The following is a 15827-nucleotide window of genomic DNA, read 5'->3' on the forward strand; positions in this document are numbered from 1 at the left end:
ATAATAAACCATCTTGTATAGAAATGCAGGGGAGAGCATTCCTTGCACTTTTGAAATGCCTGCTCCATTTATTCCTTGTGCACCTGAATATCTTATTTCCTTCCTTCCATTAATGTCATAAATTATGAAAAATTAATTTAATCCTTAAATTTTAAAAATGTCTTACCACACTCACATTTATTTAATGAACTTGTAAATTATAAACGCAAACATAAAATTGTTTGCAGTATTATATGAATATTTAAACACGATTATTCTGAAAAATTTAAGACACTACACATAAGTGATATGTCAAAAAAAATTATATTTATTATATATATATAAAAAAAAAATCATAAAGTTGGTGTCGTGGTGTAGTTGGTTATCACGTCAGTCTAACACACTGAAGGTCTCCGGTTCGAGTCCGGGCGACGCCATTATTATAACTTGATGTTTTGACTTGGAGTAGAGTAGTCTGACTTAGGCATTCTGGCGTTTACGATTTAACCCAAAATCGTTCAGAGTGGAAAAAGCGAATCCATATAGCCGACCCCAAATTTTTGGGATAAAGGCTTAGTTGAGTTGAGTTGAGTTTATATATATATATATATATATATATATATATATATATATATATATTGTTAACATAAATAAAATCTAATAGATGTAATTATTTTAAATTGAAAATAGGATAAGACTATTTTGGTCATTTAATCTTTAATTAATAGTAAATTAGACTACAAGCTTACAGAACAAAACCTTAATGGCCAACTTGTATCAAGTTAAAAATAGAATGATTAACCTGTGATTTTTGACATATCTCAAAACTAACTTATAATTTATTATTTTATTTAAGTCAAAATACACAATAAAAAAATAAATATAATCAATAAATAAAAATATATATATAATACACTATTCAAGTTTTAGTAAAAATACTTGTCAGAAAAATAGAAATTAGAAATAAAATATTTTAAAAAGCTGTGAATATAATTAATTATGGCAAACTTCATTAAACATCAAATTACTCAGTGATTCCATTCCCATAATGGTAACAATAAAATATATATATATATATATAAAGAACGAAACGAAAAATATCTAAAGAAGATTAGAAGGAAAATCCCATAGTGGAACCGTTGAACCCTTTGACACTTTGTTGATCGTTCTTGATCGTCATGGAAAGATTGAGCTCTTTCTTGATCGTCTTTGACACTTTGTTTCAATACATTCATTTTTGTTATAAAGTGTTTAACACTATATTAGTAAATTATTGTAATTGCTTGACAATTCATCTAAAGGCAATCCTGGTTTGCTCTTTCGCATTCAGACTTGCACTTTAATTATTTTTTATTAGTTCCAAGTCAAGCTACTAATTACTGTTTTTAGTCTCATTAATTTACACTCTTTTCATTAGGGTGTGTTTACGGAGAGCTCAAACTTATATCAAGATGAATGCATCCACGGATAGATTGAATTTTCATGAAAAAGTTCATACACTTTATATATACATTTTAATTAATTCTGTACATATTTCCATACAAATATTTAATTCAACTGTAATTAAACTCGTTCTCATATAAGTTCGAGCTTATACTAGATACATCATTTTAGTTAACAAAGGCTAAACAGAAGACCTAATGCATAGAATTAAAGTTGGGAACCAAATACTAACATATTAATTTTAATTGATTCTTTCTTGACATTCTGTTGTATTCACTATTCAATAATTAATAAAAAGTATCATAAAAATTTTTATTTTTATAAATATGAAATAAAAAAAGTTTTGATAAGCTCTCTATATATTTAATTAGTTTGCTAATCCCATTGTTAATAATGGCACATTATCAATCATTGACCTTTTTATGAACCCTTTAATACTCCATAATGGAAAATATTAAATCAGCATTTGGAAATATTAGCCCGTGTTTGACACTTTGTAATAGTTGAAGTGGAATTAAAGCTTTACTTTGTTTAATTAATTTAATAAATTACATAGACCAAATTGAACATAAAATCTCTTTGTTTCAATACTTTAATCGGTTAATACTCACTTTTACATTTATGAATTTCTTGGAGTAAATAATAAAAAATATAGTATTTAAATTTAAAAAAATATTAAAAAAAATCTTAAATTTTAAAAAATACCTTGTAAATATTTACATAAATTTTTGTTTAATATCTCCAAATACTTTTTTTACTGTAAATTTTAAGATCTAATGATGGAGATTTATAATGATATTAAATTTTATATTGATATTATGTTAAGAATTAAAAAAATTCAAAAGTCACATTAATAAGTGATAATAATGTGACCATAAATTTATTAAGACCAATAAGTTTTATTTAATATATATATATATATATATATACACGTAATAATTATTATTGATAACAAAAATGAAAAAATTTTAAGTATCAATAAATTAAAATATCACATATTAAATGGTAAAGTAGGGGTAAAATTAATAAAGGAAAAAAAAATCTAATAGAGCGTCACTTAGTTGAACTTATTTTGGAGACAACTTTATTATATTTATATAAATATATAGATATAGATATATAATTTTATACTGCATTATTCCATTTTATAAAGCTGCTATATCACACTACTCCGAATAGTAAAAAAAGAAATCATTAGTTCATAATTATCTTTTTATATTAAAATTTATGCAGCTGAGCTTCATTAGTATCAAATTATTAATTTTCTATTCAAGTATAGTTTGAATATTGAGTTCACTTTAATTTTATTCTTGTGGACAGGGCCATCGCGTGCCTATATTCCAACAAAATGTAGGTTAGCATCACAACCATAAACTTACATACACACGCCCCCAAAAAAAAATGAGAAGCTTGAGTTTACTCCTTCCTGTTTCTGTGAAATGCATTGTCCTCTTGCTCCTTATGCAGCTGAGCTTCGAAGTCTCCTCCATTGATGCAGCAAGAAGCGGTGATGGCAACGAGACAGATCATCTTGCTATATATATATATATCCGAGCTTGGCTCACATTTTGGGAGAGTCAAATTAAAATAGCATATTATTATCAACTAGAAACTTACTAGCATATTGCGTAAATATATTTTACTTTTAAAAATTATTAATACAATAATATAGTATTTAAATTTAGAAAAGATATTAAAAATGTAAAAAAAAAAATTATAAATTTTAACAACATACCTTCTAAATATTTTTAGAAATTTTTATTTATTATATCCATATACTTTTTTTACTGTAGTTTTCATGATCTAATGATGGATATTTATAATGATTTTAAATTTATATTGACTTTTTTATTATTAGTTTTTTTTAATTTAATTTATTTTTATGTGTAATTTTAGAAAATTTTCATACTAATTAACTAACAAATCTTAACATTTATTTTTGGTTCACCTTATTTTTTTATATTTTTTGAGTAAGGAGATTGAGTGCGTGCAAGGGCGGAACTAGAAGGTTCAGATTTGAGGGGCCAAGAGAAATAATGGCAATGAAAATTTTGAATATTTAAAAAGTTAATTGAAATTTTTTTTTTTATTTTAAAAGCCATATATCAGTAACTATAATACTTACAAAAATATAAAAATTTCGAGAATAAGTTGAAAATTAAATTAAAAGGATGATAAGTAATAATAATAAAAAAATTTAAAAATTTTCAATTTTTACTCAAACATTTTCAAAATTTACGGGGGCTAAATATATATTTTATAAAAAAAAAAACAATAAAAAGTATAAGATTATATAGAAGTTTTTCAAAATTTGGGGGGCCAAAGATATATTTTCAACAAACTTTATAGAAAATATAAGGCCCTAAAAAAAAATTTTGCAAACTTGGGATGGGGTGTGGCCCCAAAACCATCAACATAGTTCCGCCCCTGAGCGAGTGGGACACAAATCTGATTATATGCCTTCCGCCGTTAAACTAAGATAGGCTAGGCTTTTTTATTTAACTTAAATTTCAATGAAAACTAACTCACTTGTCAATTTACCATTTGATTCAAAAGAAAATAAGCTTACTCTTTTTTGTTTTTCTTTACCCCAAAAAGATTTACATTCCATCAATCCAATTGTTGTAAACTCATAATTGCCCTGCTCACTGTGCAATACATATGCATAAGGTCTATCTTCCTCTCTTCTTCACACTATTTTTCGGTTGGCAGGGAAGATTTATTTTCTCTTTAGGATAGACACATTTTATCGTTACTAAATATTCAAACGACAACAGGGGTTAATGATTCTAGTAATACATTCATAATCACATAAACTTGCACACTCAATCCCATCAAGAACCACATGAATGTGGACAGAAAATGAACTTTGCTTTTGGCAAACAAACATGATTTATTTCACTGGAAGATAAACTTGAAAAGGGCTATATTTAACTTGCCACAACAACTCTGCTGTAACCACTACCAATATTAGCGAAGCCTGAGCAAACCTATACATAAAGAAATTGATAGTGAGAGAATGCATAAAGAAAAAGAAGTCATCTTTCAGTTCTGGTGCAGTAATTATACTTCTTTTATTTATTTGTTTTGTTCTGCACTAAACTTTCTCTCCAATATATAGCTAGAGCTCTGTCATCTATATTTTTTTCCTATCATGCTATCAATTAAATGATCACAACGAATATAAATATATTGATATAGACTTACACTTAATAAACTCTACTCCTTTAGCTGCTTTCATCACTTCAAGTCAACTTCATGATCCTATATCGAGTTAATTGAAGAAAAAAGAAGAAAACATTAAATAAATTCATTATAAAATACGTTTACAGGCACATTTTCTTCATTTTACGTTTCTTCTTAGACATTTGGTATTGGAAGCAATGAATTACTTACTTCTGTGTGTGGATGGCCCTGTTCTAGCTCGCATATAATTGTTTCTGATTGAATGCAACTCCTTGACTGCATTACTTATGTCCATTCTTTCTTGCGGAGAATCCATGGAACATGCTACCCCAACATTTATCATAAAACTTAAGCATTCAAATTTGCTTTCATTTCTTGCTTGTGTTGGACCTTGATTGCTATTTAATCTCGCTTCTTCTTCTTCTTCTTGCAAGAGAATAGGGTCTACAATCTCCAATATTTGGACAGGCAATGCCATCCTTGCAAAATTGTGAAGGCTGAGACCTTCCACAAAGATATCATCCGTGGGTTTTTTGGCTGTCACCATCTCAAGTAGCAGGATCCCATAGCTATAAACATCTCCACTTGTTGATGGCTCACTTCCTAGTCCATATTCTAGAATTGAAAAAAAATTGGAAAATAAAAAATTGAGAAATGAATTTTGAAAGTAAATAAAGAATGTAAAGAATCATGTATCAAACAAGAGGGTAAGATTACCTGGTGCTGCATAGCCAACTGTGCCTCTCACTCCGACTGAGCTGCTTTGAATTGGATTTGTGAGTTGAGAGAGAAACTTTGCTAGCCCAAAATCTCCAATGTGAGCAACCATATCATCATCCAGGAGAACATTGCCTGGCTTTAGATCACAATGAATGATTGGCTTTTGGCAACCATGATGAAGATAATCTAGTGCGCTTGCTACATCTATGGCAATGTTCATTCTCTGAAGAAGGCTCAGACTCCATTGTTCAGCTGGCTCAGCATATATTTCTGAACGTGGATGCAACCACTTGCTCAGGTTTCCATTCGGCATGTACTCATAAACAAGTGCCTTGAAATCATTTCCTTGGAAATCAATACTTGAGCAAGATGTCATGATCCTCACAAGATTTCGATGACGTATGTTTTGCAAGACTTTGCACTCAGCCATAAAACTTTTTTCAGCTCCTCTTTGTTGAAGGTTGAGTACTTTTACTGCAACGATTGCTCCATCCTCCTCAAGGGTGCCTTTGTAGACAGATCCAAATCTCCCCGCGCCAAGAAAATTTGCAGTGGAAAACCCATCAGTTGCTTTGAGAATCCTTTGATAAGAAAGTTTTCGAAAAGATTTCATTTCCACAGAACCTGGAGATTGCTTTCTCTTCTGCTTTTTGAACCAACAATATAAGGAGGCAGACAAGATAAGGACACCCGAAATACATGATATCGTGATCACAACTATTTTAACCAGACGTAGTTTTCTTTTCTTCGATTCATCAATGATACATCTTGGCAGCTGTAGTTCTTGAATGCCCCCACAAAGCCTCTTGTTACCTTCAAGTGATATTGAACTCACATTTGCAAAAACGCCTTCCGTTGGAACCTCACCCTCAAAATTGTTGAATGACAAATTCAAATATTCCAAGGCAAATTTCCCTAAATACGTTGGAATTTGGCCAGACATGTTATTCTGAGAAAGATCAAATTGTCTAAGACCTTTTAAAGATATCAATGACATGGGCATGGTACCTTGAATATTGTTACTGCGCATGAAAAGGAACTCAAGGCTACTGCACCGACCAAGGTTAACAGGAATGTTTCCAGACAACTTGTTGTAGGAAATATAAAATTCATTCAAATTGAATAAATTGCCTATTTCAGGAGGGAGGGATCCAATCAAATGGTTTCGAGATAGATCTACTGAAACTAACTTGGAAGAAGCAGGAAAAAATTGTTTTGGTATGGATCCACTAAGAGTATTCCTAGAAAGTCTTAGGAATAATAAGTTATGACAATTTCCAAAGCTGGAGGGGATGTTGCCTTCTAATTTGTTATCGTCCAATTGAAGACTAATCAAAGATGATAAGTTTCCAATGGATGAAGGAATTTCCCCAAATAATCTATTTCTATCGAGAAACAGTTCCTCTAATTTCTGAAGCTTTCCAATTTCCGCGGGAATAGTTCCTGTAATTTGATTATTTTGCAAGATTATCCTTGGTAAGTTAACAAGATCAAATAAGCCCAGGGGGAGATTGCCATATATTCGATTACTCGCAACTGCGAACAGTCGAAGAGTAGAAGAGAGATTGGCCACCGAAGTGGGCAATGCTCCTGTGAAATGATTAAAGGATAAATCCATATATTGCAAACTGCTACAGTTGGCCATAGATGTTATAAAGTTTAAATCACCATGATCTCCCTGACCACCTAGACTATTGCCTTGTAAAATTAACCATTGAAGCTGTTTGAGGAGTCCAAACTGGACAAGCACATTTGCGTTGAAATTGTTTCTTGCTAAAGAAAGTTGTTGAAGTTTTGAGGCATTGGATAATGACACTGGAATTGATCCACTGAGGTAGTTATCATGCAGTTGGAGCTGCTGCAGATGAGGGAGGAGGATGCCCACGTCTGATGGAAGGCTTCCATGAAGCGAGTTACCATTCATAGAGAAAATACGGATGGAAGAAATATTATAGATGACTGGAGGGATAATACCTGAGAAATTGTTCTCACCAAGTCCGATTGCTAACATGCGATTTAGTTGTCCCAGGGCATCTGGAATACTTCCACCAAGGAAATTGATAGCAACAGAAAAATCTTCCAGTGAGCTCAGGTTCCCGATGAAAGGTGGAAGTGCTCCTGTCAATCTATTTGATTGCATCCGAAGCTCTATAAGCATAGACAAATTGGTAAGCTCAGTTGGAATGTTTTCTAGCTTGTTGAATCCCATGTCCAGAACCCTGAGTTTTGAACAGAGGGACAAGTGTGATGGAATTTTCCCTTCAAGTTGGTTGAAAAACAGCTCCAAAACTTGTAGCCTAAACAAGTGGCCAAATTCAGCAGGGATTTTACCACTCAGGGTGTTGTTTCTTAATCTAATCTCCCTAAGGAAACTCAAGTTTCCAATATAAGGAGACAAAGAACCCACCAAGCCTTGAGATTGAAGATTGAGTATGGTGACTCTTTTATGTTTGCGACCACAGGTGACGCCTTCCCAGTTGCAGAAATGAGCAGAATCATTCCATGAGCTCATGACATTTTGAGGGTCATGAACAATCTTTGCCTTGAATTCTAATAAAGCAAGATGATCTGTCTCATTCCCACTACCGGTTGTGGCAGCATCAATGGAAGGAGCTTCCAAGCTCGAACGCATTATGAGTAAGAGGACAATGCATTTCACAGAAAATGGAAAGAGGACACTCAACCTCCTCATTTCTGAACAGAAAATTGCTTTAGTTATTTCTTTTTCTAATCTGTGCTTATAGTTCGAATACTAACACATTTAGTTTGATTAAATATGCATGACAGCCTAATTCAAAAGAGTAAATGTTGGGCTAACTCATGATTATTTTATTATCTGGCTATCCATAGATTAGATGGTTCCTCCAGATTTACCTCTATCTATGAAAATGGTGTAAAAGTTAAAACACAAAGAACATTAATTTAAAACTCGACTTAGTCCTAAGATAATGGGTTCACATTGTTACAAGTTTAATTTAATATGTAAATATACAGCATTATCGTTAAATATTAGTTGTTAATTTGGTGCATTTTCTGCTTTTCTAGCATCCTGTAGAAATTAAGGGGCAAATGATGGTGACTTCATCGGCCTATTGGCTTTTGCTTTCTGATGAAGTGCCCCCTACTCTGGCTAAACAAAGTGTCAATCACGGTTAGAAAAAGCACTATGATTATTAAGATTTTTAATGTAATGCAGTACTAAGGGGTTCTTAATAGGACTTTTCCCTTTTCTTATTTGGCAAAAGATTAAAAGAATATAATATATATATATATATATATATATATATATATATATATATATATATATATATATATATATATATATATATATATATATATGAGCTTGGCTCACATTTTGGGAGAGTCAAAGTAAAATAGTATATTATTATCAACTAGAAACTTACTCGCATATTCCGTAAATATATCTTACTTTTTAAAATTATTAATAAAATAATATAGTATTTAAATTTAGAAAAGATATTAAAAATGTAAACAAAATTATAAATTTTAACAACATACCTTCTAAATATTTTTAGAAATTCTTATTTATTATATCCATATACTTTTTTAACTATAGTTTTCATAATCTAATGATGGATATTTATAATGATTTTAAATTTATATTGACTTTTTTATTATTAGTTTTTTTTAACATGTATTGCACGTTGTAGTCATTGTTTATACTCGTGATTTATTTTTTTTATATGTAATTTTAGAAAATTTTCATACTAATTAACTAATAAATCTTAAAATAATTTGAAAATTTTTTTCTTTATTTTTGGTTTGGGGGCCAAAGATATATTTGCAACAACATTTATAGAAAATATAAGGGCTTAAATAAAAATTTTGCAAACTTAAGATGGGGCATGGCCCCCAAACCATAAACATAGTTTCGCCTCTAAGCGAGTGAGACTCTAATTTGATTATATGCCTTCAGTCATTAAACTAAGTTAGGCTAAGCTTTTTTATTCAGTTTATATTTCAAGGAAGACTAACTTACTTATCAATTTACCATTTGATTCAAAAGAAAATAAAGGTTGTTTTTTTTTTTCCCTAAAAGATTTACATTCCATCAATCCAATTGTCATAAAACTCATAATTGCCCTGCTCATTGTGCAATACATATGCATAAGGTCTTTCTTCCTCTCTTCTTCACACTATTTTTCAGTTGGCAGGGAAGATTTATATTCTCTTTAAGATAGACACATTGTATTGTTACTAAATATTCAAAAGACAACAGGGGTTAATGATTCTAGTGATACTGTCATAATTATTTTTTTTTTCTAATCCTTAGATTAGATGTTTCCATTAGATTTGCGTTTATCCATGAAAATGGCGTAAAGTTAGAAGACTAACGGTAATTTAAAACTCACTGTATAGAGAGTAGGGCGCGCATGGTTCTTAGGAGTTCTTAACTAAAGAATTATATTGAACTGTATTAAAATCTTAACAAAATCATTACTGTAAAAATAAAATCATACCGAATCAAAATTACAATTATTGTTTTAGTTCAGCTCTAATTATTTGTCAAGAACCGAAGGGGGAAAAACCGGTTTTATACAATTTTATTATATTTTTTAGATATATTTTATAATTTCAATAAAATTATAATATATACATATATGTTATCTTCATTTATATATGTTATCTTCATTTATGTTTAAGAAGAAGTATATATAATTTTATATTATTTTTTTATTTTTCGAACTTTTTAGAATAATTTTAATAGTAAATAGATTAAATCATCTTATAATCCTTAATTATATGACTAAATCACATGTTAGCCACATACTATACTTTTTAATTCTTAATTATATATGTATCTTTTAGTTAAGAATTGTATAATTAAGAAATATGTAAAAGATAAGATAAATTTCTTATTAAGGAATATATTTTTTATATTAATATTATTATTTTAATGTTTGTATTAATATTTTTATTATTGTTTTCATATTAGAAATTTAATATTGTATTTTTTATTTTAAAATGAACACAAAAATATTATAATTTTAGTTGTAAAAATTAATATTTGAAATAAAATTAAAATCAAAATTTACACAAAAAAGAACCAAAACTAGAATCAAAACCTTATGAAAATTGCTTAGAATCAAACTGAAACTGAAACCAAAACTGAAGTTTGGTTCTAATTCTGATTGCTAAAATTTAAAAAAGTGAAGATTTGGTTCCGGTTGCGGTTTTTAGCAAGAATCGTAATGGAATCAAAACCAAACACCTAGTAAAAAGGGCAAACGAAGGTGACTTCATCGGCCTATTGCCCTTTGATGAAGTGCCCATTACATTGGCTAAACAAAGTGTCAAGCAAGATTGAAAAGAGTATTATGATTAAAAGTAGTTGGAAGAGCAAAACGTAAACAAATGGTCTTACAGAACATGAAAAACTGTATGCTGAGATTAATGCAGGAGTAAAGGGCTCTTAATATGACTTTTCCCTTCCCCTGTTTTGGAAAAGACAAAAAGAATATAACACAATTTTGCTTACCTATGTGTCCAACCATTTTGTTCATGTATCTTCTAGCCAACAATTTTACAATGAAAAATTATATACAATTTTTTTTTAGAAAATATATATATATAATTTTTAAGATATTCAAGAAAACAAAATATTACAGACAGACAGATATCCCCTATTTAGAAATTGGATAGTATTGGTTTTACAAGAGAGCAATTATAAAACCAGTTGCCATAAATGATTTCCTTAAGAGTGGTGACTCAAATCTAGTTATATGCCTTTAACCACTAGATCAAGTTAGACTAAACATTTTATTTCAGTTTATGACTATGTTCACCAACAGTTTTTAAGTTTTTAAGGTAGCGATTAGTTTTTTTATTAGGATCAAAATATTATTTTTCTTATTTATACTATTCGGTGGCATAATATTTATATACTAGTGTTAGAGGTTGAGAGAGTAGCTTATAAAAAGCTATCCTTCTAGCTTTTAGAGGTTGAGGTAACATTTTAATTAATTATATTACCATTTTTATATTTAACAACTAATCGAATAGCTATTTTTAACCAAAAATTTCTATTTTAACAGCTATATAAACAACTAATTACTAACAGCTAATATCTAACGGCTAACAACTAATAAAATAGCTGACAGCCACTAAAACAGCTAATAGTTACTAAAGCTGCTAATATTACCGAATAGAGCCTGTATTTCAACGAAAACTAACTCACTTATCAATTTACCATTTGATTCAAAAGAAAATAAAGCTTGCTCTTTTTTGTTTTTTTCCTCTAAAAGATTTCCATGCCATCAATCCAGTTGGCAGGGAAGATTCATATTCTCTTTAAGATAACGCATTTTATTGGTACTAAATATTCAAAAGACAACAGGGGTTAATGATTCTAGTAATACAGTCATTCTCATAATCACATAAGCTTGCGCACTCAATCCCATCAAGAGCCACATGAATGTGGACAGGAAATGAACTCTGCTTTTGGTAAAAAAAAACATGATTTATTTCACTGGAAGATAAACTTGCTAAGGGCTATATTTAACTTGCCACAACAACTTGCTGTAACCACTTCCAATATCAGAGAAACTTGAACAAACCTGTACATAAAGAAATTGACAGTGAGAGAATGCATAAAGAAAAAGGAGTCATCTTTCATTTCTGGTGCAGTAATTATACTTCTTTTATTTATTTGTTTTGTTCTGAACTAAACTTTCTCTCCAATATATAGCTAGAGCTCTGTCATCTATATTTTTTCCTATTATGCTATCAATTAAATGATCACAACGAATATAAATATATTGATATAGACTTACACTTAATAAACTCTACTCCTTTAGCTGCTTTCATCACTTCAAGTCAACTTCATGATCCTATATCGAGTTAATTGAAGAAAAAAGAAGAAAACATTAAATAAATTCATTATAAAATACGTTTACAGGCACATTTTCTTCATTTTACGTTTCTTCTTAGACATTTGGTATTGGAAGCAATGAATTACTTACTTCTGTGTGTGGATGGCCCTGTTCTAGCTCGCATATAATTGTTTCTGATTGAATGCAACTCCTTGACTGCATTACTTATGTCCATTCTTTCTTGCGGAGAATCCATGGAACATGCTACCCCAACATTAATCATAGAACTTAAGCATTCAAATTTGCTTTCATTTCTTGCTTGTGTTGGACCTTGGTTGCTATTTAATCTCGCTTCTTCTTCTTCTTCTTGCAAGAGAATAGGGTCTACAATCTCCAATATTTGGACAGGCAATGCCATCCTTGCAAAATTGTGAAGGCTGAGACCTTCCACAAAGATATCATCCGTGGGTTTTTTGGCTGTCACCATCTCTAGTAGCAGGATTCCATAGCTATAAACATCTCCACTTGTTGATGGCTCACTTCCTAGTCCATATTCTAGAATTGAAAAAAATTTGGAAAATAAAAAATTGAGAAATGAATTTTGAAAGTAAATAAAGAATGTAAAGAAATCATGTATCAAACAAGAGGGTAAAGATTACCTGGTGCTGCATAGCCAACTGTGCCTCTCACTCCGACTGAGCTGCTTTGAATTGGAATTGTGAGTTGAGAGAGAAACTTTGCTAGCCCAAAATCTCCAATGTGAGCAACCATATCATCATCCAGGAGAACATTGCCTGGCTTTAGATCACAATGAATGATTGGCTTTTGGCAACCATGATGAAGATAATCTAGTGCGCTCGCTACATCTATGGCAATGTTCATTCTCTGAAGAAGGCTCAGACTCCATTGTTCAGCTGGCTCAGCATATATTTCTGAACGTGGATGCAACCACTTGCTCAGGTTTCCATTCGGCATGTACTCATAAACAAGTGCCTTGAAATCATTTCCTTGGAAATCAATACTTGAGCAAGATGTCATGATCCTCACAAGATTTCGATGACGTACGTTTTGCAAGACTTTGCACTCAGCCATAAAACTTTTTTCAGCTCCTCTCTGTTGAAGGTTGAGTACTTTTACTGCAACGATTGCTCCATCCTCCTCAAGGGTGCCTTTGTAGACAGATCCAAATCTCCCTGCGCCAAGAAAATTTGCAGTGGAAAACCCATCAGTTGCTTTGAGAATCCTTTGATAAGAAAGTTTTCGAAAAGATTTCATTTCCACAGAACCTGGAGATTGATTTCTCTTCTGCTTTTTGAACCAACAATATAAGGAGGCAGACAAGATAAGGACACCCAAAATACATGATATCGTGATCACAACTATTTTAACCAGACGTAATTTTCTTTTCTTCGATTCATCAATGATACATCTTGGCAGCCGTAGTTCTGGAATACCCCCACAAAGCCTCTTGTTACCTTCAAGAGATATTGAACTCACATTTGCGAAAACGCCTTCCGTTGGAACCTCACCCTCAAAATTGTTGAATGACAAATTCAAATATTCCAAGGCAAATTTCCCTAAATACGTTGGAATTTGGCCAGACATGTTATTCTGAGAAAGATCAAATTGTCTAAGACCTTTTAAAGATATCAATGACATGGGCATGGTACCTTGAATATTGTTACTGCGCATGAAAAGGAACTCAAGGCTACTGCACTGACCAAGGTTAACAGGAATGTTTCCAGACAACTTGTTGTAGGAAATATAAAATTCATTCAAATTGAATAAATTGCCTATTTCAGGAGGGAGAGATCCAATCAAATGGTTTCGAGATAGATCTACTGAAACTAACTTGGAAGAAGCAGGAAAAAATTGTTTTGGTATGGATCCACTAAGATTATTCCTAGAAAGTCTTAGGAATAATAAGTTATGACAATTTCCAAAGCTGGAGGGGATGTTGCCTTGTAATTTGTTATCGTCCAATCGAAGACTAATCAAAGATGATAAGTTTCCAATGGATGAAGGAATTTCCCCAAATAATCTATTTCTATCGAGAAACAGTTCCTCTAATTTCTGAAGCCTTCCAATTTCCGCGGGAATAGTTCCTGTAATTTGATTTTTTTCCAAGATTATCCTTGGTAAGTTAACAAGATCAAATAAGCCCAGGGGGAGATTGCCATATATTCGATTACTCGCAACTGCGAACAGTCGAAGAGTAGAAGAGAGATTGGCCACCGTAGTGGGCAATGCTCCTGTGAACTGATTAAAGGATAAATCCATATATTGCAAACTGCTACAGTTGGCCATAGATGTTATAAAGTTTAAATCACCATGATCTCCCTGACCACCTAGACTATTGCCTTGTAAAATTAACCATTGAAGCTGTTTGAGGAGTCCAAACTGGACAAGCACATTTGCGTTGAAATTGTTTCTTGCTAAAGAAAGTTGTCGAAGTTTTGAGGCATTGGATAATGACACTGGAATTGATCCACTGAGGTAGTTATCATGCAGTTGGAGATGCTGCAGATGAGGGAGGAGGATGCCCATGTCTGATGGAAGGCTTCCATGAAGCGAGTTACCATTCATAGAGAAAATACGGATGGAAGAAATATTATAGATGACTGGAGGGATAATACCTGAGAAATTGTTCTCACTAAGTCCGATTGCTAACATGCGATTTAGTTGTCCCAGGGCATCTGGAATACTTCCACCAAGGAAATTGATAGCGACAGAAAAATCTTCCAGTGAGCTCAGGTTCCCGATGAAAGGTGGAAGTGCTCCTGTCAATCTATTTGATTGCATCCGAAGCTCTATAAGCATAGACAAATTGGCAAGCTCAGTTGGAATGTTTTCTAGCTTGTTGAATCCCATGTCCAGAACCCTGAGTTTTGAACAGAGGGCCAAGTGTGATGGAATTTTCCCTTCAAGTTGGTTGAAAAACAGCTCCAAAACTTGTAGCCTAAACAAGTGGCCAAATTCAGCAGGGATTTTACCACTCAGGGTGTTGTTTCTTAATCTAATCTCCCTAAGGAAACTCAAGTTTCCAATATAAGGAGACAAAGAACCCACCAAGCCTTGAGATTGAAGATTGAGCTTGGTGACTCTTTTATGTTTGCGACCACAGGTGACGCCTTCCCAGTTGCAGAAATGAGCAGAATCATTCCATGAGCTCATGACATTTTGAGGGTCATGAACAATCTTTGCCTTGAATTCTAATAAAGCAAGATGATCCGTCTCATTCCCACTACCGGTTGTGGCAGAATCAATGGAAGGAGCTTCCAAGCTCGAACGCATTATGAGTAAGAGGACAATGCATTTCACAGAAAATGGAAAGAGGACAGTCAACCTCCTCATTTCTGAACAGAAAATTGCTTTATTTATTTCTTTTTCTAATCTGTGCTTGTAGTTCGAATACTAACACATTTAGTTTGATTAAATATGCATGACAGCCTAATGCAAAAGAGTAAATGTTGGGCTAACTCGTGATTATTTTATTATCTGGCTATCCATAGATTAGATGGTTCCTCCAGATTTACCTCTATTTATGAAAATGGTGTAAAAGTTAAAACACAAAGAACATTAATTTAAAACTCTACTTAGTCCTAAGATAATGGGTTCACATTGTTACAAGTTTAATTTAATATGTAAATATACAGCATTATCGTT

At 31.9% G+C, this 15827-nt stretch overlaps 2 protein-coding genes and 1 non-coding gene across 3 annotated transcripts; 1 reads left to right on the forward strand and 2 right to left on the reverse strand.

Moving 5' to 3' along the window:
* The first annotated feature begins 342 nt into the window (after positions 1–342).
* On the forward strand, positions 343–416 carry TRNAV-AAC (transfer RNA valine (anticodon AAC)). The gene has a single exon. It is a non-coding gene; the product is annotated as a tRNA-Val (tRNA).
* A 4394-nt stretch (positions 417–4810) lies between these two features.
* Positions 4811–8020, reverse strand: LOC110643181 (putative receptor-like protein kinase At3g47110). Its single transcript, XM_058150608.1, has 3 exons — positions 6535–8020; positions 5326–6012; positions 4811–5223 (listed from the first exon to the last, which is right to left on the reverse strand). The coding sequence occupies exons 1-3, from the start codon at positions 8018–8020 to the stop codon at positions 4811–4813; spliced, it is 2586 nt and encodes an 861-aa protein (XP_058006591.1).
* Positions 8021–12303: 4283 nt separating this feature from the next.
* Positions 12304–15515, reverse strand: LOC110661598 (putative receptor-like protein kinase At3g47110). Its single transcript, XM_058150609.1, has 3 exons — positions 14030–15515; positions 12821–13507; positions 12304–12716 (listed from the first exon to the last, which is right to left on the reverse strand). Exons 1-3 carry the CDS (start codon positions 15513–15515, stop codon positions 12304–12306), a joined length of 2586 nt encoding a protein of 861 aa, XP_058006592.1.
* Between the last annotated feature and the right edge of the window lie 312 nt (positions 15516–15827).

The sequence above is a fragment of the Hevea brasiliensis genome, chromosome 8 (assembly GCF_030052815.1).
Source record: "Hevea brasiliensis isolate MT/VB/25A 57/8 chromosome 8, ASM3005281v1, whole genome shotgun sequence".
Lineage (NCBI taxonomy): Eukaryota > Viridiplantae > Streptophyta > Magnoliopsida > Malpighiales > Euphorbiaceae > Hevea > Hevea brasiliensis.

Bases quoted from the DNA above. Each gene is read 5' to 3' on its own strand.
- LOC110643181 (XM_058150608.1), bottom strand. From the start codon at position 8,020: ATGAGGAGGTTGAGTGTCCTCTTTCCATTTTCTGTGAAATGCATTGTC. The intron at 6,013-6,534 runs TTCCTGCTTCTT...TTTCGGGTGTCC, and splicing joins ATCCATACCAAAACAATTTT to TTATCTTGTCTGCCTCCTTA. The intron at 5,224-5,325 runs GTAATCTTACCC...TTTCAATTCTAG, and splicing joins AGTTGGCTATGCAGCACCAG to AATATGGACTAGGAAGTGAG.
- LOC110661598 (XM_058150609.1), bottom strand. From the start codon at position 15,515: ATGAGGAGGTTGACTGTCCTCTTTCCATTTTCTGTGAAATGCATTGTC. The intron at 13,508-14,029 runs TTCCTGCTTCTT...TTTTGGGTGTCC, and splicing joins ATCCATACCAAAACAATTTT to TTATCTTGTCTGCCTCCTTA. The intron at 12,717-12,820 runs GTAATCTTTACC...TTTCAATTCTAG, and splicing joins AGTTGGCTATGCAGCACCAG to AATATGGACTAGGAAGTGAG.